The following is a 23,543-nucleotide window of genomic DNA, read 5'->3' as shown; positions in this document are numbered from 1 at the left end:
GGACATTGGATAATTATTTAAATAGAAACAAGGCAAAAGGCAGAAGACTAGCACTAAGTCACGATGTTCATTTGGTGATCTGGTACAGACCAATGGGCTGATTGGCTCCTCTTCTGTAACACTTCTGTGATTATGATTTTTGCAAACCATTGCCACGACACATCAAATCTGACAAAACAAATGAGAGCTGCTGGAATACTCCTGAATCCAATGTTTCAACATGAATCATTTTCTGTTTCAGATCCTTAAGTGTAGTGATCTTGTATCTAATTAGAAAATAGTAAACATCAATGAGATAAGTTTGGGACTGGTTTAAATTATGTTTCACTGTGGAGAATTACTAACATCACTGGAATAATAATCCAGAACCCAAGTCTAATGTTCTGGTGACATGGGTTTGAATCCCAACATGACAAATGGTTAAATTTGTAATCCATGAAAAGAAACTAGAATAAGAGGAAGTGAATAAAAACCCACCTGTCTCACTAATGTACTTGAGGGAAGGAATTCTGCCATTCTTACCAGACCTGACCAACATGTGACACCAGATGTAAAATAATCTGTTGGAATTTTGACAAGGTGGAGGCAGTTGATGTGGTGTATTTGGACTTTCAGAAAGTGTTTGACAAAGTCCCACATCAAAGATTATTGTGCAATATTAAAGCACATGGAATTGGAGGAAGTGTATTGAGATGGATGCAAAACCAGTTTGCAGAGAGGAAACAAAAAGTAGGAATTAATCAATCCTTGTCAAATTGGCAGGCAGTAACTAGTGGGGGTGCCACAGGGATTGGTGCTAGATCCCCAACTATTCACTATATATATATTAATGATTTGGATGTGGGAACGAAATGTATCATCTCAACATTTGCAAATGATACCAAGTTGGGTGGGAGGGTGAACTGTGATGAGGATGCAGAGATCCTTCAGTGTGATCTGGACAGATTGGATGAGTGGGCAAATTAATGGCAGGTGCAGTATAATTTGGATAAATGTGAGGTTATTCACTTTGGAAGCAAAAACAAGAAGGCAGATTAAGCCTGGAATGGGTGTAAACTGGGAGATGGGAGTGTGCAGCAGAACCTGGGTGTCCTTGTGCAGCAATTGCTTAAGGTAATCATTCAGGTGTAGCAGGCAGTAAAGAAGATAAATGGTATGTTGGCCTTCATTGTGAGAAGTTTTGAGTACAGGAACGGGGATATGTTGTTGCAGTTACACAGGGCACTGGTGAGGCTAAGTCTCCTTTTTTGAGGAAAGATGCTCTTGTGCTTGAGGGAGCAGTTTACCAGACTGATTCCAGTCAGTGGGACTGATATATGAAGTGAGATTGACTCGGCTAGGATAGTATTTGCTGGTGTTCAGATGAGTGAAGGGGGAATCTCATAGGGACTTATAAAATTCTAACAAGACAAGACAAGGTAAATGCAGGGAGGATGTTCCCAATGGTGCATGTATCCAGAAATGAGATCACAGTCTGACAATTTGAGGTGGACCATTTAGGAGGGAGATGAGGAAACATTTCTTCACTCAAAGAGTGGTATGCCTGTGCAATTCATTACCACATGAAATAGTTGATGCCAGAACATTGAATATATTCAAGAGGTAGCTAGATATAGCACTTGGGAAGAATGGGATCAAAGGTTATTGGGAGACAGCAGGATTGGGCAGCTACCTGGATTACACCTCTTCCCACCCTACCTCTTGCAAAAATGCCATCCCGTATTCCCAATTCCTCCGCCTCCACCGTATCTGCTCCCAGGAGGACCAGTTCCACCACAGAACACACCAGATGGCCTCCTTCTTTAGAGACCGCAAATTCCCTTCCCAAGTGGTTAAAGATGCCCTTCAATGCATCTCATCTACATCCCGCACCTCCGCACTCAGACCCCACCCTTCCAACCGTAACAAGGACAGAACGCCCCTGGTGCTCATCTTCCACCCTACCAACCTTTGCATAAACCAAATCATCCGCCAACATTTCCGCCACCTCCAAAACGGTCTCACCACCAGGGATATATTTCCCTCCCCACCCCTTTCCGCCTTCCGCAAACACCGTTCCCTCCGTGACTACCTGGTCAGGTCCACGCCCCCCTACAACCCACCCTCCCATCCTGGCACTTTCCCCTGCCACCGCAGGAACTGTAAAATCTGCACCCACACCTCCTCCCTCACCTCTATCCAAGGCCCTAAAGGAGCCTTCCACATCCATCAAAGTTTTACTTGCACATCCACTAATATCATTTATTTTATCCGTTGCTCCCCATGCGGTCTCCTCTACATTGGGGAGATTGGGCGCCTCCTAGCAGAGCGCTTTAGGGAATATCTCCGGGACACCCGCACCAATCAACCACACCGCCCCGTGGCCCAACATTTCAACTCCCCCTCCCACTCTGCCGAGGACATGGAAGTCCTGGGCCTCCTTCACCGCCGCTCCCTCACCACCAGACGCTTGGAGGAAGAACGCCTCATCTTCCGCCTTGGAACACTTCAACCCCATGGCATCAATGTGGACTTCACCAGTTTCCTCATTTCCCCTTCCCCCACCTCACCCTAGTTCAAAACTTCCAGCTCAGTAACTGTCCCCATAACTTGTCCGGACTTGTCCTACCTGCCTATCTCCTTTTCCACCTATCCACTCCACCCTCTCCTCCCTGACCTATCACCTTTATCCCCTCCCCCACTCACCTATTGTACTCTATGCTACTTTCTCCCCACCCCCACCCTCCTCTGCTTATCTCTCCACGCTTCAGGCTCACTGCCTTTATTCCTGATGAAGGGATTTTGCCCGAAATGTTGATTTTGCTGTTCCTTGGATGCTGCCTGAACTGTGCTCTTCCAGCACCACTAATCTAGAATCCGGTTTCCAGCATCTGCAGTCATTGTGTTTACCTTATTGAGTTGAATGATTGGCCATGAAAGTGATGAATGGCACAGTAGATTTGAAGGGCCAAATGGCCTCCTCCTGCTCCTATTTTCTATATTACATTGACTTTTAACTGCCCTCTGGGCAACTAGGGATAACCAGTGATAATAAATTCCATGAATGAATTAAAAATAAACTTCAGGAACAGAAAGAGATAACAAATTAAGTTATGAAAACGTGACAGGAATAGGAATTCCAGAAGACAAATCTTGAATTTCTTTCAATCTATTTTAATCAGTTTGTGTTTAGCTATTCAGACAATATGTTTAAATTTAAAAGGCCTAAAGCATATAATTTGCCTCAATATATTTTGAATTAGAAAACTTCTGAAATGAAATTATGTGACTGCTTAATAAATAAAATATTCCATAATAAGGTGGAGGATTTGGTCATCTGCATATGGAAGAGCATAAAAATATCCAATATTATTTTCTTTAAAATTGATGCAAATTGACCCATCACAACATGCTGGGAAAAGATTGAAATTGATCATCAACAATCATCATGTGCTTTTTACAAACAATTTTGGCTCTTTAAAGTTGACTATGTTGCAAGCTTATAATATTCTTTAGTGAACATCATTTCAATATGGCTAAAGAAAAAATAAGGCCGTGCTGATACCGAATTTGCTGCAATGCTCATCAAAATCTGTCAGTGATCATTAGGTGTTCTAGCTCAGTAGCAGACAATTACTACAAAAAAATTAATTAACTTATGTGATTAAATTTTAAATTAACTTGCAGTTATGTTGTAGTTTTAGTTATGCAAAACATATTGCAATACATGCTACTACAAGCATGTCGTAAATTCAAATTCTGAGGAGATTCACTTACATCGAAACAATTTGTAAAACATGTTGGTTCTATGCCTACGATGCAATGCAAAAATAAAAACTGGAGGATTGTTTTCTAATATTTTAACTGGACATATGTAATACAAAGAGATCAGAACAACATTTGGTGCCAACATGTGCTGTCTCAGCATTGTTCCTTTGATGTTTTGACTAATTTAGATGAGAAACCATTGCCTTTACAGAATGGCTAATTGCCAAAATGTTGCTGCAATCAGACTGGTTTCACAATTTTTAACATATATTCATTTCTATTTCTATGACCTTTTTCTATTGTCTTCATACATTTGAGGTCACGTTGCTTTTGGGCAGAGTCCAATGTTTCATTGGGAATAAGATTTTGCAAGACTATAATGCTGACACAGTACTGCTGACTACAAACTGCAATATGTGCAGCGTCACATATGTGATTGCCCACATCATAAATTTTGCAGCAACGAAAATTAGGGAGCAAGAATAGACTGACCTAAGACACAACCTGAGCTGCATTTCAGATTTGTACACTAATTACAGTCTTGTTTCACAGCAGATTTTATCTTTCTCTCATTTATTCTACCTTTGCTTAAATAGCACCTATGCAAATATGGATATACCTATTTGACCGGCCTGCCTTGCAGATAAAGACTTAAAACTGGCTTGCAATTCTGTTGTGCTTTTTTAACTATTACATATGTTTGATTTTCTTGCTTCTTCTTTCTATCTTTACTCATGCATGTTTTCATTCTAACATTGTTTTGATTGCAAGACAGATATCAATAGTTTACTGGAGCTTTTAGGTATTCCTATCATTTTGAGTCAGATTTGACCCATTGGTAGAAACATTGTCAGCTATTCTTTTTTCAGGTCTGCTATTTATCCCTTGTGGTAGACTGGTCCACTCGGGATATCAATGACTCAATATATCACAAATACCCTCTTAAGCTCCTTTTGCATGGTTGTTAGGTGCTCAGATAATGGGGGGGTCAAACAATTTAACATATTGTATGAGTTGAGCTTTACACCCCCTTCCACCTGTATAGAAGCTTTATCGACCTTGTGCATATCTACTCATTCCCAATTTGGGCTGGGATCTATGGGTACGAGTACACATAGTGATCAAGCAGTGGACCTATACAGCTGTCTTACTGAAATTCAGTTGTGTTGAACTTGGCTGCAGGGATTGTAATGGAGCTGCTTGTAGTTGTTGATTCTGTTGTACAGGTGGATGTAATAGTTAATGTTGAACTCAATACTCCAGTAGTGGCCACTGTACTTGCATTTGAGGTTTCTGCTGTTGCAGAGTTGATGCATAGTTGTTGCATAGTTAATGGCATAATTGAAATTTAAGATCAATTCATATTAAGGTACACAAGTACATATTGCATTTATGTACGGTCTGTTCTTGCTATTCTGTGGTTTTTGTTGAGCAATGGAATAGTTAATGGTATATTTGAGACTCACATCAAATGTAATCAGATGGACGCAATTATGCATATTTTAGAAAGAGTACTTACCTGCCAGCTGTCCAAACTATTTTAAATTGCCCAGAATTTGATGTGTTATATTAAAACTGAAGCAGAAAGGGGTTTGACATTTATGCTTCTCTCCTACATCACCACAGTCATTAACATGAAAGTGGTAATGTTCTGAGTTTATCGTCTGGCAGCCACACTACTCGTTCTATTGAATACGTAACAGATAGAATTTTTCACAGATAGTGACCAGATGAAGTAGTGCCCTGTGCTGTTGAAACTGTGAATGATTCCACTGCTGATGTTGAGGGGGAGCTGCTTGCAGTTGTTTATGCTGTTGAACCTGTTGCTCCTGGCAGTCGTTGCTGTAGTCGCTGTCTCAGTTGTTGTCTGCACTGGTAGTTGAGCTCAGTGATGTGACTGTGAAAGTGATTAATGACAGTTTCCAGACTATCCGGCGACTTGGAGGCAAATATTACAATTGTTCACCATTACAAATCGCTAAATTCTCTTTGTGCCACTGTACTAGAAAATTTGCAATAACATAAATGTGTGAAAAACTGAAACAGGCCAAATGCATAACGAGCCATAAGCTTCAGCGCTGGGTTAACAAAAATGCACCTGAAATGTTTTCATAAATTTACGACCTCACTCAGAATGGCTACAATGCACTGAAATCAAGGAAATGCTGAAGGTCCAGGGCAGACAGTTCCACACAAACCAAGATCTCGTCACACAAAAGCTATTAATAAATAAAGTAATAAAGGATATACTGCTTTGAACCAACACTATCAAAAAAAATTTTTGGCCTAAGGCAGATGTAGGTGGAAATAGTACCAATGAATGATTGACTAATTTGTCCAGGAAATCAGGTTAAGGGCAACACAGTGGCTCAGTGGTGAGAACAGCTGCTTCAGAGCAACAGGGGCCAGGATTTGATTCCACCTTTAGGCTACTGTATGAAGTTTGCACATTCTCCATGTGTCTGTGAGGGTTTCTGCTGGGTGATTCGCTTTCCACCCACACTCAAAATGTGCACATTAAGTGGATTTGCTGTGCTACATTGCCCACAGTGTTCAGGAACAATGAGGTTACGTGCATTAGCCATAGGTAACACATTGAGAGGGTAAGAGGATAGGTATGGGTGGGTTGCACTTTGGAGGAAATAAAAATGCAGTTTGCAGATTCTTGTACATTTCAATTCTGGCATTAATTATATTCACTGAAACAGCAGAAACATCAACAGCAAGTACAGAGACCACCACTGGTGTACCAAGCTCTACTTCAACAGCTGAATCAACAACGACAAGCACTTCCACTACAACCCCTGCAGCTGAATCCATGACAACTGAAACAACACAAGGACCTACAACAACTGGTGAGAATCCTAGTCCCATTGGCTGTAATGTATTGATTTATAATGTTGAGAAATACAGGTACAACAAACTCAATGAAGAAACAATAAATGTTGTTCCCAGATTCTGGTAATTTTACAGAGAGGCGTATTGATTTGCCATCTTCACATTCACAGTTTGATCTTTCACGATGAAGTTTGGAAAGCAGCTGTACATCTCATTGTGAATAAATCAATGCAGTTTGCACATTGAAACACATTTGTGTGTATGGTTTTCCTTGTACACCTATCTGAATCGCATGTTCGACTTTCACTGCACCAACAGCAACATCAACTACAAGTACAGAGACAACCACTGCACTGGCAACCTCTTCATCAACTCTTGCATCAACTACCCCACCTGGTGCAACAAGCACCGTGACCTCCACTCCAGCATCGACAAGCATCTCAACATCACTGCTCATGACAAGTGGTGAGTTTGCAATATACAATTATCGCCAGTTCCACCCGATTGATTGAAATCCAGTGTAGCAACTGAAGAAATTCAGGAAGTTTAAAAAACATTTCTTCCACATCTACTTTTAGAACTATGACACAGCAGGTGTCAGGTGTAGAGGTTGTTGGTGGTGCATTTCACAAGCTTCAATTTTTTATATATTTATCGTCCTGCAAAATTTCATAAACCGTGGTTCTAAAATAATATACCAAATTATCAGATGGGTGAACATTTGCACCATTCGATTCCAAATGGCCTGATAGCCTGACCAAACCTATTATTTACTTTTCACAGTCACTCCAGAAACCTCGACACCCAGTGCAGAGACCACGACTGAGACAGTGACTACAACATCAACTCCTGCACCAACAAGTTCAACAGCACAAACAACTGCAAGCAGCTCCGCTTCAACATCAGCAGTGGAATCGACAACAGTTTCAACAACACAGGGCACTACTTCAACTGGTCAGTGGAAATAAAAAATTCCATATGTACATTAAATTTGGTTACATTCATTAGAAAACTGCATAATGAGAATTTGCTGGATTAAGTCAAAATATTACTGCATTTTTGTTCATAATTATGAGAACGAAAGTGAGTCACATAAGTTTTCTTCCCACTTCTGTTTCAATGAGACATCATCCCACCATTACATACTGAATCAATTAGAATAGTGAGGACTTATCGCAGATAAAGGCAATGTGTAAATTAATACATAACTAAAAATATTTTAAAAAATTGAATGTAAGTTTCAATTAAGTCATTAATTCCATTCACTACAACAGCAGAAACATCAACTGCAAGTACAGTGACCACTACTGGAGTACCGGGTTCTACGTCAACTGCTGTGTCCACCAATACAGCAGAATCAACAACTACAAGCTCTGCAGCTGAATTCACGACAACCGAAACAACACAAGGACCTACAACTTCTGGTGAGTTTCCTATTACCTTTGTGTTGTCAAATATTAATATCTCAATTTGAGCAGTACTTGGTCAAAAACTCAATGAAGAAACAATAAATGTTGTTCCCAGACTCTAGTAATTTTACTCAGACGTTAGTTGATTTGCCTGGTACGCATTCTCAGTTTGATCTTTCCCGATGAAGTTTGGAAAGCAGCTTTACATCTCATTGTGAATAAATCAATGCAGTTTGTAAATCAAAACACATTTCTGTGCATGGTTTTCCTTGTGCACATATCTGAATCGCATGTCTTCCTTTCACTGCACCAACAGAAACATCAACTGCAAGTACAGAAACAACCACGGCACTGGCAACCTCTTCATCAACTACCACGCCTGGTGCAACAAGCACCGCAAGTTCCACTCCAGCATCGACCAGCATCTCATCGTCACCGCTGACTACAAGTGGTGAGTTTGCCATAAACATTATCGCCAGTTCCACCTGATTGATGGAAATCCAGTGTAGTATCTGATGGAATTCAGAAAGTTTAGCAAACAATTCTTCCGCTTCGACTTTTAGGTCTATGATTGGGCAGGTCTCAAGAGTACGGGTTGTTTTGGCGCATTTCACGAGATTCAATTTTAATGATTCGGAGATGCCGGTGTTGGACTGGGGTGTACAAAGTTAAAAATCACACAACAACCTGGTGTTGTGTGATTTTTAACTTCAATTTTAATATGTTTATCGTCCCGCAAAGTTCCAGAAACTGTGGTAGTAAAAGAATATAGCACACTATACAATGGGTGAACATTTGCACCATTCGATTCCAAGTGGCCTGATAGCCTGACAAAACCTATTATTTACTTTTCACAGTCACTCCAGAAACCTCAACCACCAGTGCAGAGACCATGACTGCGACAGTGACTACTACATCAACTCCAGCACCAACAAGTTCAACAGCACAAACAACTGCTTCAACATCAGCCGTGGTATCGACAACAGCTTCAACAACACAGGGCACCACTTCAACTGGTCAGTGGAAATAAAAAATTCCATATGTACATTAAATTTGGTTGCATTCAACACAAAATTGCATTCTGAGAAGTTGATGGATTCAGTCAAAATATTACTGCAGTTTTGTTCATAATTATGGGAACATAGATGAGAAACATTAATTTTCTTCTCACTTCTGTTTCAATGCGACATCATCCCGCCATTATATACTGTATCAATTAGAATAGCGAAGATTTATTGCAGATTCAGGCAATTTGTAAATTAATACATGACTAAAAATATTAAGACAAATTGAATGTACGTATCAATGATGCCATTAATTTCATCCACTGCAACAGCAGAAACATCAACTGCAATTACAGTGACCACCACTGGAGTACCAGGTTCGACATCAACTGCTGTGTCCACCAGTACAGCTGAATCAACAACTACAAGCAGCTCCACTACAAACCCTGCAGCTGAATCCACAACAACCGAAACAATACAAGGACCCACAACAACTGGTGAGAATCCTATTACCTTTGTGTTGTAATATATTAATATCTCAATTTGAGCAGTACTTGGCCACAAAGTCAAGGAAGAAACAACAAATGTTGTTCTCACATTCCAGTAATTTTACTGAGATGTTAGTTGATTTGCCAAATTCACATTCTCATTTTGATCTTTCCCAGGGAACTTTGTAAAGCACTTTACATCTCTCATTGTGAATAAATCAATTCAGTTTGTAAATCAAAACACATTTGTGTGTATGGTTTTCCTTGTACACCTATCTGAATCGCATGTTCTACTTTCACTGCACCAACAGCAACATCAACTACAAGTACAGAGACAACCACTGCACTGGCAACCTCTTCATCAACTCTTGCATCAACTACCCCACCTGGTGCAACAAGCACCGTGACCTCCACTCCAGCATCGACAAGCATCTCAACATCACTGCTCACGACAAGTGGTGAGTTTGCAATATACAATTATCGCCAGTTCCACCCGATTGATTGAAATCCAGTGTAGCAACTGAAGAAATTCAGGAAGTTTAAAAAACATTTCTTCCACATCTACTTTTAGAACTATGACACAGCAGGTGTCAGGTGTAGAGGTTGTTGGTGGTGCATTTCACAAGCTTCAATTTTTTATATATTTATCGTCCTGCAAAATTTCATAAACCGTGGTTCTAAAATAATATACCAAATTATCAGATGGGTGAACATTTGCACCATTCGATTCCAAATGGCCTGATAGCCTGACCAAACCTATTATTTACTTTTCACAGTCACTCCAGAAACCTCGACACCCAGTGCAGAGACCACGACTGAGACAGTGACTGCAACATCAACTCCTGCACCAACAAGTTCAACAGCACAAACAACTGCAAGCAGCTCCGCTTCAACATCAGCAGTGGAATCGACAACAGTTTCAACAACACAGGGCACTACTTCAACTGGTCAGTGGAAATAAAAAATTCCATATGTACATTAAATTTGGTTACATTCAATAGAAAACTGCATAATGAGAATTTGCTGGATTAAGTCAAAATATTACTGCATTTTTGTTCATAATTATGAGAACGAAAGTGAGTCACATAAGTTTTCTTCCCACTTCTGTTTCAATGAGACATCATCCCACCATTACATACTGAATCAATTAGAATAGTGAGGACTTATCGCAGATAAAGGCAATGTGTAAATTAATACATAACTAAAAATATTTTAAAAAATTGAATGTAAGTTTCAATTATGTCATTAATTCCATTCACTACAACAGCAGAAACATCAACTGCAAGTACAGTGACCACTACTGGAGTACCGGGTTCTACGTCAACTGCTGTGTCCACCAATACAGCAGAATCAACAACTAGAAGCTCTGCAGCTGAATTCACGACAACCGAAACAACACAAGGACCTACAACTTCTGGTGAGAATCCTATTACCTTTGTGTTGTCAAATATTAATATCTCAATTTGAGCAGTACTTGGTCAAAAACTCAATGAAGAAACAATAAATGTTGTTCCCAGACTCTAGTAATTTTACTCAGACGTTAGTTGATTTGCCTGGTACGCATTCTCAGTTTTATCTTTCCCGATGACGTTTGGAAAGCAGCTTTACATCTCATTGTGAATAAATCAATGCAGTTTGTAAATCAAAACACATTTCTGTGCATGGTTTTCCTTGTGCACATATCTGAATCGCATGTCTTCCTTTCACTGCACCAACAGAAACATCAACTGCAAGTACAGAAACAACCACGGCACTGGCAACCTCTTCATCAACTACTACGCCTGGTGCAACAAGCACCGCAAGTTCCACTCCAGCATCGACCAGCATCTCATCGTCACCGCTGACTACAAGTGGTGAGTTTGCCATAAAGATTATCGCCAGTTCCACCTAATTGATGGAAATCCAGTGTAGTATCTGATGGAATTCAGAAAGTTTAGCAAACAATTCTTCCGCTTCGACTTTTAGGTCTATGATTGGGCAGGTCTCAAGAGTACGGGTTGTTTTGGCGCATTTCACGAGATTCAATTTTAATGATTCGGAGATGCCGGTGTTGGACTGGGGTGTACAAAGTTAAAAATCACACAACAACCTGGTGTTGTGTGATTTTTAACTTCAATTTTAATATGTTTATCGTCCCGCAAAGATCCATAAACTGTGGTAGTAAAAGAATATAGCACACTATACAATGGGTGAACATTTGCACCATTCGATTCCAAGTGGCCTGATAGCCTGACTAAACCTATTATTTACTTTTCACAGTCACTCCAGAAACCTCAACCACCAGTGCAGAGACCATGACTGCGACAGTGACTACTACATCAACTCCAGCACCAACAAGTTCAACAGCACAAACAACTGCTTCAACATCAGCCGTGGTATCGACAACAGCTTCAACAACACAGGGCACCACTTCAACTGGTCAGTGGAAATAAAAAATTCCATATGTACATTAAATTTGGTTGCATTCAACACAAAATTGCATTCTGAGAAGTTGATGGATTCAGTCAAAATATTACTGCAGTTTTGTTCATAATTATGGGAACATAGATGAGAAACATTAATTTTCTTCTCACTTCTGTTTCAATGCGACATCATCCCGCCATTATATACTGTATCAATTAGAATAGCGAAGATTTATTGCAGATTCAGGCAATTTGTAAATTAATACATGACTAAAATTATTACGACAAATTGAATGTACGTATCAATGATGCCATTAATTTCATTCACTGCAACAGCAGAAACATCAACTGCAGTTACAGTGACCACCACTGGAGTACCAGGTTCGACATCAACTGCTGCGTCCACCAGTACAGCTGAATCAACAACTACAAGCAGCTCCACTACAACCCCTGCAGCTGAAACCACAACAACCGAAACAATACAAGGACCCACAACAACTGGTGAGAATCCTATTACCTTTGTGTTGTAATATATTGATATCTTAATTTGAGCAGTACTTGGCCACAAAGTCAAGGAAGAAACAACAAATGTTGTTCTCACATTCCAGTAATTTTACTGAGATGTTAGTTGATTTGCCAAATTCACATTCTCATTTTGATCTTTCCCAGTGAACTTTGGAAAGCACTTTACATCTCTCATTGTGAATAAATCAATTCAGTTTGTAAATCAAAACACATTTGTGTGTATGGTTTTCCTGGTACACCTATCTGAATCGCATGTTCTACTTTCACTGCACCAACAGCAACATCAACTACAAGTACAGAGACAACCACTGCACTGGCAACCTCTTCATCAACTCTTGCATCAACTACCCCACCTGGTGCAACAAGCACCGTGACCTCCACTCCAGCATCGACAAGCATCTCAACATCACTGCTCACGACAAGTGGTGAGTTTGCAATATACAATTATCGCCAGTTCCACCCGATTGATTGAAATCCAGTGTAGCAACTGAAGAAATTCAGGAAGTTTAAAAAAATATTTCTTCCACATCTACTTTTAGAGCTATGACACAGCAGGTGTCAGGTGTAGAGGTTGTTGGTGGTGCATTTCACAAGCTTCAAGTTTTTATATATTTATCGTCCTGCAAAATTTCATAAACCGTGGTTCTAAAATAATATACCAAATTATCAGATGGGTGAACATTTGCACCATTCGATTCCAAATGGCCTGATAGCCTGACCAAACCTATTATTTACTTTTCACAGTCACTCCAGAAACCTCGACACCCAGTGCAGAGACCACGACTGAGACAGTGACTACAACATCAACTCCTGCACCAACAAGTTCAACAGCACAAACAACTGCAAGCAGCTCCGCTTCAACATCAGCAGTGGAATCGACAACAGTTTCAACAACACAGGGCACTACTTCAACTGGTCAGTGGAAATAAAAAATTCCATATGTACATTAAATTTGGTTACATTCAATAGAAAACTGCATAATGAGAATTTGCTGGATTAAGTCAAAATATTACTGCATTTTTGTGCATAATTATGAGAACGAAAGTGAGTTACATAAGTTTTCTTCCCACTTCTGTTTCAATGAGACATCATCCCACCATTACATACTGAATCAATTAGAATAGTGAGGACTTATCGCAGATAAAGGCAATGTGTAAATTAATACAGAACTAAAAATATTTTTAAAAATTGAATGTAAGTTTCAATTATGTCATTAATTCCATTCACCACAACAGCAGAAACATCAACTGCAAGTACAGTGACCACTACTGGAGTACCGGGTTCTACGTCAACTGCTGTGTCCACCAATACAGCAGAATCAACAACTACAAGCTCTGCAGCTGAATTCACGACAACCGAAACAACACAAGGACCTACAACTTCTGGTGAGAATCCTATTACCTTTGTGTTGTCAAATATTAATATCTCAATTTGAGCAGTACTTGGTCAAAAACTCAATGAAGAATCAATAAATGTTGTTCCCAGACTCTAGTAATTTTACTCAGACGTTAGTTGATTTGCCTGGTACGCATTCTCAGTTTGATCTTTCCCGATGAAGTTTGGAAAGCAGCTTTACATCTCATTGTGAATAAATCAATGCAGTTTGTAAATCAAAACACATTTCTGTGCATGGTTTTCCTTGTGCAAATATCTGAATCGCATGTCTTCCTTTCACTGCACCAACAGAAACATCAACTGCAAGTACAGAAACAACCACGGCACTGGCAACCTCTTCATCAACTACCACGCCTGGTGCAACAAGCACCGAAAGTTCCACTCCAGCATCGACCAGCATCTCATCGTCACCGCTGACTGCAAGTGGTGAGTTTGCCATAAACATTATCGCCAGTTCCACCGGATTGATGGATATCCATTGTAGTATCTGATGGAATTCAGAAAGTTTAGCAAACAATTCTTCCGCTTTGACTTTTAGGTCTATGATTGGGCAGGTCTCAAGAGTACAGGTTGTTCTTGGCACATTTCACGAGATTCAATTTTAATGATTCGGAGATGTCGGTGTCGGACTGGGGTGTACAAAGTTAAAAATCACACAACAACATGGTGTTGTGTGATTTTTAACTTCATTTTCATATGTTTATCGTCCTGCAAAGTTTCACAAACTGTGGTAGTAAAAGAATATAGCACACTATACAATGGGTGAACATTTGCACCATTCGATTCCAAATGGCCTGATAGCCTGACCAAACCTATTATTTACTTTTCACAGTCACTCCAGAAACCTCGACACCCAGTGCAGAGACCACGACTGCGACAGTGACTACTACATCAACTCCAGCACCAATAAGTTCAACAGCACAAACAACTGCTTCAACATCAGCAGTGGAATCGACAACAGCTTCAACAACACAGGGCACCACTTCAACTGGTCAGTGGAAATAAAAAATTCCATATGTACATTAAATTTGTTTGCATTCAACACAAAATTGCATTCTGAGAAGTTGCTGGATTCAGTCAAATTATTACTGCAGTTTTGTGCATAATTATGGGAACATAGATGAGAAACATTAATTTTCTTCTCACTTCTGTTTCAATGCGACATCATCCCGCCATTATATACTGTATCAATTAGAATAGCGAAGATTTATTGCAGATTCAGGCAATTTGTAAATTAATACATGACTAAAAATATTAAGACAAATTGAATGTACGTATCAATGATGCCATTAATTTCATTCACTGCAACAGCAGAAACATCAACTGCAATTACAGTGACCACCACTGGAGTACCAGGTTCGACATCAACTGCTGCGTCCACCAGTACAGCTGAATCAACAACTACAAGCAGCTCCACTACAACCCCTGCAGCTGAATCCACAACAACCGAAACAATACAAGAACCCACAACAACTGGTGAGAATCCTATTACCTTTGTGTTGGAATATATTAATATCTCAATTTGAGCAGTACTTGGCCACAAAGTCAAGGAAGAAACAACAAATGTTGTTCTCACATTCCAGTAATTTTACTGAGATGTTAGTTGATTTGCCAAATTCACATTCTCATTTTGATCTTTCCCAGTGAACTTTGGAAAGCACTTTACATCTCTCATTGTGAATAAATCAATTCAGTTTGTAAATCAAAACACATTTGTGCGTATGGTTTTCCTGGTACACCTATCTGAATCGCATGTTCTACTTTCACTGCACCAACAGCAACATCAACTACAAGTACAGAGACAACCACTGCACTGGCAACCTCTTCATCAACTCTTGCATCAACTACCCCACCTGGTGCAACAAGCACCGTGACCTCCACTCCAGCATCGACAAGCATCTCAACATCACTGCTCACGACAAGTGGTGAGTTTGCAATATACAATTATCGCCAGTTCCACCCGATTGATTGAAATCCAGTGTAGCAACTGAAGAAATTCAGGAAGTTTAAAAAAATATTTCTTCCACATCTACTTTTAGAGCTATGACACAGCAGGTGTCAGGTGTAGAGGTTGTTGGTGGTGCATTTCACAAGCTTCAAGTTTTTATATATTTATCGTCCTGCAAAATTTCATAAACCGTGGTTCTAAAATAATATACCAAATTATCAGATGGGTGAACATTTGCACCATTCGATTCCAAATGGCCTGATAGCCTGACCAAACCTATTATTTACTTTTCACAGTCACTCCAGAAACCTCGACACCCAGTGCAGAGACCACGACTGAGACAGTGACTACAACATCAACTCCTGCACCAACAAGTTCAACAGCACAAACAACTGCAAGCAGCTCCGCTTCAACATCAGCAGTGGAATCGACAACAGTTTCAACAACACAGGGCACTACTTCAACTGGTCAGTGGAAATAAAAAATTCCATATGTACATTAAATTTGGTTACATTCAATAGAAAACTGCATAATGAGAATTTGCTGGATTTAGTGAAAATATTACTGCATTTTTGTTCATAATTATGAGAACGAAAGTGAGTTACATCAGTTTTCTTCCCACTTCTGTTTCAATGAGACATCATCCCACCATTACATACTGAATCAATTAGAATAGTGAGGACTTATCGCAGATAAAGGCAATGTGTAAATTAATACATAACTAAAAATATTTTTAAAAATTGAATGTAAGTTTCAATTATGTCATTAATTCCATTCACCACAACAGCAGAAACATCAACTGCAAGTACAGTGACCACTACTGGAGTACCGGGTTCTACGTCAACTGCTGTGTCCACCAGTACAGCAGAATCAACAACTACAAGCTCTGCAGCTGAATTCACGACAACCGAAACAACACAAGGACCTACAACTTCTGGTGAGAATCCTATTACCTTTGTGTTGTCAAATATTAATATCTCAATTTGAGCAGTACTTGGTCAAAAACTCAATGAAGAAACAATAAATGTTGTTCCCAGACTCTAGTAATTTTACTCAGACGTTAGTTGATTTGCCTGGTACACATTCTCAGTTTGATCTTTCCCGATGAAGTTTGGAAAGCAGCTTTACATCTCATTGTGAATAAATCAATGCAGTTTGTAAATCAAAACACATTTCTGTGCATGGTTTTCCTTGTGCACATATCTGAATCGCATGTCTTCCTTTCACTGCACCAACAGAAACATCAACTGCAAGTACAGAAACAACCACGGCACTGGCAACCTCTTCATCAACTACTACGCCTGGTGCAACAAGCACCGCAAGTTCCACTCCAGCATCGACCAGCATCTCATCGTCACCGCTGACTACAAGTGGTGAGTTTGCCATAAACATTATCGCCAGTTCGACCTAATTGATGGAAATCCAGTGTAGTATCTGATGGAATTCAGAAAGTTTAGCAAACAATTCTTCCGCTTCGACTTTTAGGTCTATGATTGGGCAGGTCTCAAGAGTACGGGTTGTTTTGGCGCATTTCACGAGATTCAATTTTAATGATTCGGAGATGCCGGTGTTGGACTGGGGTGTACAAAGTTAAAAATCACACAACAACCTGGTGTTGTGTGATTTTTAACTTCAATTTTAATATGTTTATCGTCCCGCAAAGATCCATAAACTGTGGTAGTAAAAGAATATAGCACACTATACAATGGGTGAACATTTGCACCATTCGATTCCAAGTGGCCTGATAGCCTGACTAAACCTATTATTTACTTTTCACAGTCACTCCAGAAACCTCAACCACCAGTGCAGAGACCATGACTGCGACAGTGACTACTACATCAACTCCAGCACCAACAAGTTCAACAGCACAAACAACTGCTTCAACATCAGCCGTGGTATCGACAACAGCTTCAACAACACAGGGCACCACTTCAACTGGTCAGTGGAAATAAAAAATTCCATATGTACATTAAATTTGGTTGCATTCAACACAAAATTGCATTCTGAGAAGTTGATGGATTCAGTCAAAATATTACTGCAGTTTTGTTCATAATTATGGGAACATAGATGAGAAACATTAATTTTCTTCTCACTTCTGTTTCAATGCGACATCATCCCGCCATTATATACTGTATCAATTAGAATAGCGAAGATTTATTGCAGATTCAGGCAATTTGTAAATTAATACATGACTAAAATTATTAAGACAAATTGAATGTACGTATCAATGATGCCATTAATTTCATCCACTGCAACAGCAGAAACATCAACTGCAGTTACAGTGACCACCACTGGAGTACCAGGTTCGACATCAACTGCTGCGTCCACCAGTACAGCTGAAGCAACAACTACAAGCAGCTCCACTACAACCCCTGCAGCTGAAACCTCAACAACCGAAACAATACAAGGACCCACAACAACTGGTGAGAATCCTATTACCTTTGTGTTGTAATATATTGATATCTTAATTTGAGCAGTACTTGGCCACAAAGTCAAGGAAGAAACAACAAATGTTGTTCTCACATTCCAGTAATTTTACTGAGATGTTAGTTGATTTGCCAAATTCACATTCTCATTTTGATCTTTCCCAGTGAACTTTGGAAAGCACTTTACATCTCTCATTGTGAATAAATCAATTCAGTTTGTAAATCAAAACACATTTGTGCGTATGGTTTTCCTGGTACACCTATCTGAATCGCATGTTCTACTTTCACTGCACCAACAGCAACATCAACTACAAGTACAGAGACAACCACTGCACTGGCAACCTCTTCATCAACTCTTGCATCAACTACCCCACCTGGTGCAACAAGCACCGTGACCTCCACTCCAGCATCGACAAGCATCTCAACATCACTGCTCACGACAAGTGGTGAGTTTGCAATATACAATTATCGCCAGTTCCACCCGATTGATTGAAATCCAGTGTAGCAACTGAAGAAATTCAGGAAGTTTAAAAAAATATTTCTTCCACATCTACTTTTAGAGCTATGACACAGCAGGTGTCAGGTGTAGAGGTTGTTGGTGGTGCATTTCACAAGCTTCAAGTTTTTATATATTTATCGTCCTGCAAAATTTCATAAACCGTGGTTCTAAAATAATATACCAAATTATCAGATGGGTGAACATTTGCACCATTCGATTCCAAATGGCCTGATAGCCTGACCAAACCTATTATTTACTTTTCACAGTCACTCCAGAAACCTCGACACCCAGTGCAGAGACCACGACTGAGACAGTGACTACAACATCAACTCCTGCACCAACAAGTTCAACAGCACAAACAACTGCAAGCAGCTCCGCTTCAACATCAGCAGTGGAATCGACAACAGTTTCAACAACACAGGGCACTACTTCAACTGGTCAGTGGAAATAAAAAATTCCATATGTACATTAAATTTGGTTACATTCAATAGAAAACTGCATAATGAGAATTTGCTGGATTAAGTCAAAATATTACTGCATTTTTGTGCATAATTATGAGAACGAAAGTGAGTTACATAAGCTTTCTTCCCACTTCTGTTTCAATGAGACATCATCCCACCATTACATACTGAATCAATTAGAATAGTGAGGACTTATCGCAGATAAAGGCAATGTGTAAATTAATACAGAACTAAAAATATTTTTAAAAATTGAATGTAAGTTTCAATTATGTCATTAATTCCATTCACCACAACAGCAGAAACATCAACTGCAAGTACAGTGACCACTACTGGAGTACCGGGTTCTACGTCAACTGCTGTGTCCACCAATACAGCAGAATCAACAACTACAAGCTCTGCAGCTGAATTCACGACAACCGAAACAACACAAGGACCTACAACTTCTGGTGAGAATCCTATTACCTTTGTGTTGTCAAATATTAATATCTCAATTTGAGCAGTACTTGGTCAAAAACTCAATGAAGAATCAATAAATGTTGTTCCCAGACTCTAGTAATTTTACTCAGACGTTAGTTGATTTGCCTGGTACGCATTCTCAGTTTGATCTTTCCCGATGAAGTTTGGAAAGCAGCTTTACATCTCATTGTGAATAAATCAATGCAGTTTGTAAATCAAAACACATTTCTGTGCATGGTTTTCCTTGTGCACATATCTGAATCGCATGTCTTCCTTTCACTGCACCAACAGAAACATCAACTGCAAGTACAGAAACAACCACGGCACTGGCAACCTCTTCATCAACTACCACGCCTGGTGCAACAAGCACCGAAAGTTCCACTCCAGCATCGACCAGCATCTCATCGTCACCGCTGACTACAAGTGGTGAGTTTGCCATAAACATTATCGCCAGTTCCACCGGATTGATGGATATCCATTGTAGTATCTGATGGAATTCAGAAAGTTTAGCAAACAATTCTTCCGCTTCGACTTTTAGGTCTATGATTGGGCAGGTCTCAAGAGTACAGGTTGTTCTTGGCACATTTCACGAGATTCAATTTTAATGATTCGGAGATGTCGGTGTCGGACTGGGGTGTACAAAGTTAAAAATCACACAACAACATGGTGTTGTGTGATTTTTAACTTCAATTTTCATATGTTTATCGTCCTGCAAAGTTTTACAAACTGTGGTAGTAAAAGAATATAGCACACTATACAATGGGTGAACATTTGCACCATTCGATTCCAAATGGCCTGATAGCCTGACCAAACCTATTATTTACTTTTCACAGTCACTCCAGAAACCTCGACACCCAGTGCAGAGACCACGACTGCGACAGTGACTACTACATCAACTCCAGCACCAACAAGTTCAACAGCACAAACAACTGCTTCAACATCAGCAGTGGAATCGACAACAGCTTCAACAACACAGGGCACCACTTCAACTGGTCAGTGGAAATAAAAAATTCCATATGTACATTAAATTTGGTTGCATTCAACACAAAATTGCATTCTGAGAAGTTGATGGATTCAGTCAAAATATTACTGCAGTTTTGTTCATAATTATGGGAACATAGATGAGAAACATTAATTTTCTTCTCACTTCTGTTTCAATGCGACATCATCCCGCCATTATATACTGTATCAATTAGAATAGCGAAGATTTATTGCAGATTCAGGCAATTTGTAAATTAATACATGACTAAAAATATTAAGACAAATTGAATGTACGTATCAATGATGCCATTAATTTCATCCACTGCAACAGCAGAAACATCAACTGCAATTACAGTGACCACCACTGGAGTACCAGGTTCGACATCAACTGCTGCGTCCACCAGTACAGCTGAATCAACAACTACAAGCAGCTCCACTACAACTCCTGCGGCTGAATCCACAACAACCGAAACAACACAAGGACCTGAAACAACTGGTGAGAAGCCTATTACCTTTGTGTTGCAATATATTAATATCTCAATTTGAGCAGTACTTGGCCACAAAGTCAAGGAAGAAACAACAAATGTTGTTCTCACATTCCAGTAATTTTACTGAGATGTTAGTTGATTTGCCAAATTCACATTCTCATTTTGATCTTTCCCAGTGAACTTTGGAAAGCACTTTACATCTCTCATTGTGAATAAATCAATTCAGTTTGTAAATCAAAACACATTTGTGTGTATGGTTTTCCTGGTACACCTATCTGAATCGCATGTTCTACTTTCACTGCACCAACAGCAACATCAACTACAAGTACAGAGACAACCACTGCACTGGCAACCTCTTCATCAACTCTTGCATCAACTACCCCACCTGGTGCAACAAGCACCGTGACCTCCACTCCAGCATCGACAAGCATCTCAACATCACTGCTCACGACAAGTGGTGAGTTTGCAATATACAATTATCGCCAGTTCCACCCGATTGATTGAAATCCAGTGTAGCAACTGAAGAAATTCAGGAAGTTTAAAAAAATATTTCTTCCACATCTACTTTTAGAGCTATGACACAGCAGGTGTCAGGTGTAGAGGTTGTTGGTGGTGCATTTCACAAGCTTCAAGTTTTTATATATTTATCGTGCTGCAAAATTTCATAAACCGTGGTTCTAAAATAATATACCAAATTATCAGATGGGTGAACATTTGCACCATTCGATTCCAAATGGCCTGATAGCCTGACCAAACCTATTATTTACTTTTCACAGTCACTCCAGAAACCTCGACACCCAGTGCAGAGACCACGACTGAGACAGTGACTACAACATCAACTCCTGCACCAACAAGTTCAACAGCACAAACAACTGCAAGCAGCTCCGCTTCAACATCAGCAGTGGAATCGACGACAGTTTCAACAACACAGGGCACTACTTCAACTGGTCAGTGGAAATAAAAAATTCCATATGTACATTAAATTTGGTTACATTCAATAGAAAACTGCATAATGAGAATTTGCTGGATTTAGTGAAAATATTACTGCATTTTTGTTCATAATTATGAGAACGAAAGTGAGTTACATAAGTTTTCTTCCCACTTCTGTTTCAATGAGACATCATCCCACCATTACATACTGAATCAATTAGAATAGTGAGGACTTATCGCAGATAAAGGCAATGTGTAAATTAATACATAACTAAAAATATTTTTAAAAATTGAATGTAAGTTTCAATTATGTCATTAATTCCATTCACCACAACAGCAGAAACATCAACTGCAAGTACAGTGACCACTACTGGAGTACCGGGTTCTACGTCAACTGCTGTGTCCACCAATACAGCAGAATCAACAACTACAAGCTCTGCAGCTGAATTCACGACAACCGAAACAACACAAGGACCTACAACTTCTGGTGAGAATCCTATTACATTTGTATTGTCAAATATTAATATCTCAATTTGAGCAGTACTTGGTCAAAAACTCAATGAAGAAACAATAAATGTTGTTCCCAGACTCTAGTAATTTTACTCAGACGTTAGTTGATTTGCCTGGTACGCATTCTCAGTTTGATCTTTCCCGATGAAGTTTGGAAAGCAGCTTTACATCTCATTGTGAATAAATCAATGCAGTTTGTAAATCAAAACACATTTCTGTGCATGGTTTTCCTTGTGCACATATCTGAATCGCATGTCTTCCTTTCACTGCACCAACAGAAACATCAACTGCAAGTACAGAAACAACCACGGCACTGGCAACCTCTTCATCAACTACCACGCCTGGTGCAACAAGCACCGAAAGTTCCACTCCAGCATCGACCAGCATCTCATCGTCACCGCTGACTACAAGTGGTGAGTTTGCCATAAACATTATCGCCAGTTCCACCGGATTGATGGATATCCAGTGTAGTATCTGATGGAATTCAGAAAGTTTAGCAAACAATTCTTCCGCTTCGACTTTTAGGTCTATGATTGGGCAGGTCTCAAGAGTACAGGTTGTTCTTGGCACATTTCACGAGATTCAATTTTAATGATTCGGAGATGTCGGTGTAGGACTGGGGTGTACAAAGTTAAAAATCACACAACAACATGGTGTTGTGTGATTTTTAACATCAATTTTCATATGTTTATCGTCCTGCAAAGTTTCACAAACTGTGGTAGTAAAAGAATATAGCACACTATACAATGGGTGAACATTTGCACCATTCGATTCCAAATGGCCTGATAGCCTGACCAAACCTATTATTTACTTTTCACAGTCACTCCAGAAACCTCGACACCCAGTGCAGAGACCACGACTGCGACAGTGACTACTACATCAACTCCAGCACCAACAAGTTCAACAGCACAAACAACTGCTTCAACATCAGCAGTGGAATCGACAACAGCTTCAACAACACAGGGCACCACTTCAACTGGTCAGTGGAAATAAAAAATTTCATATGTACATTAAATTTGGTTGCATTCAACACAAA

General features: G+C 39.7%; 1 protein-coding gene across 1 annotated transcript in view; it reads left to right on the top strand.

Moving 5' to 3' along the window:
* LOC140494637 (uncharacterized) overlaps window positions 1-23,543 on the top strand; it is a 90,928-nt gene that overhangs the window by 623 nt on the left and 66,762 nt on the right. Inside the window, exons 2-37 of the mRNA XM_072594035.1 lie at window positions 6,456-6,602; window positions 6,904-7,050; window positions 7,369-7,539; window positions 7,860-8,009; window positions 8,311-8,445; window positions 8,852-9,010; window positions 9,331-9,495; window positions 9,798-9,944; window positions 10,263-10,433; window positions 10,754-10,903; window positions 11,205-11,339; window positions 11,746-11,904; window positions 12,225-12,389; window positions 12,692-12,838; window positions 13,158-13,328; window positions 13,649-13,798; window positions 14,100-14,234; window positions 14,641-14,799; window positions 15,120-15,284; window positions 15,587-15,733; window positions 16,053-16,223; window positions 16,544-16,693; window positions 16,995-17,129; window positions 17,536-17,694; window positions 18,015-18,179; window positions 18,482-18,628; window positions 18,948-19,118; window positions 19,439-19,588; window positions 19,890-20,024; window positions 20,432-20,590; window positions 20,911-21,075; window positions 21,378-21,524; window positions 21,844-22,014; window positions 22,335-22,484; window positions 22,786-22,920; window positions 23,328-23,486. Coding sequence (XP_072450136.1) covers window positions 6,456-6,602; window positions 6,904-7,050; window positions 7,369-7,539; window positions 7,860-8,009; window positions 8,311-8,445; window positions 8,852-9,010; window positions 9,331-9,495; window positions 9,798-9,944; window positions 10,263-10,433; window positions 10,754-10,903; window positions 11,205-11,339; window positions 11,746-11,904; window positions 12,225-12,389; window positions 12,692-12,838; window positions 13,158-13,328; window positions 13,649-13,798; window positions 14,100-14,234; window positions 14,641-14,799; window positions 15,120-15,284; window positions 15,587-15,733; window positions 16,053-16,223; window positions 16,544-16,693; window positions 16,995-17,129; window positions 17,536-17,694; window positions 18,015-18,179; window positions 18,482-18,628; window positions 18,948-19,118; window positions 19,439-19,588; window positions 19,890-20,024; window positions 20,432-20,590; window positions 20,911-21,075; window positions 21,378-21,524; window positions 21,844-22,014; window positions 22,335-22,484; window positions 22,786-22,920; window positions 23,328-23,486 — 5,544 coding nt within the window. The remainder of the gene's footprint in view (window positions 1-6,455; window positions 6,603-6,903; window positions 7,051-7,368; window positions 7,540-7,859; window positions 8,010-8,310; window positions 8,446-8,851; window positions 9,011-9,330; window positions 9,496-9,797; window positions 9,945-10,262; window positions 10,434-10,753; window positions 10,904-11,204; window positions 11,340-11,745; window positions 11,905-12,224; window positions 12,390-12,691; window positions 12,839-13,157; window positions 13,329-13,648; window positions 13,799-14,099; window positions 14,235-14,640; window positions 14,800-15,119; window positions 15,285-15,586; window positions 15,734-16,052; window positions 16,224-16,543; window positions 16,694-16,994; window positions 17,130-17,535; window positions 17,695-18,014; window positions 18,180-18,481; window positions 18,629-18,947; window positions 19,119-19,438; window positions 19,589-19,889; window positions 20,025-20,431; window positions 20,591-20,910; window positions 21,076-21,377; window positions 21,525-21,843; window positions 22,015-22,334; window positions 22,485-22,785; window positions 22,921-23,327; window positions 23,487-23,543) is intronic.

This window comes from Chiloscyllium punctatum, chromosome 24 (genome assembly GCF_047496795.1).
Source record: "Chiloscyllium punctatum isolate Juve2018m chromosome 24, sChiPun1.3, whole genome shotgun sequence".
NCBI classification, from domain to species: Eukaryota; Metazoa; Chordata; class Chondrichthyes; order Orectolobiformes; family Hemiscylliidae; genus Chiloscyllium; species Chiloscyllium punctatum.
Note: the sequence above shows the minus strand (reverse complement) of the source record. Positions and strands in the feature narration are given on the sequence as shown.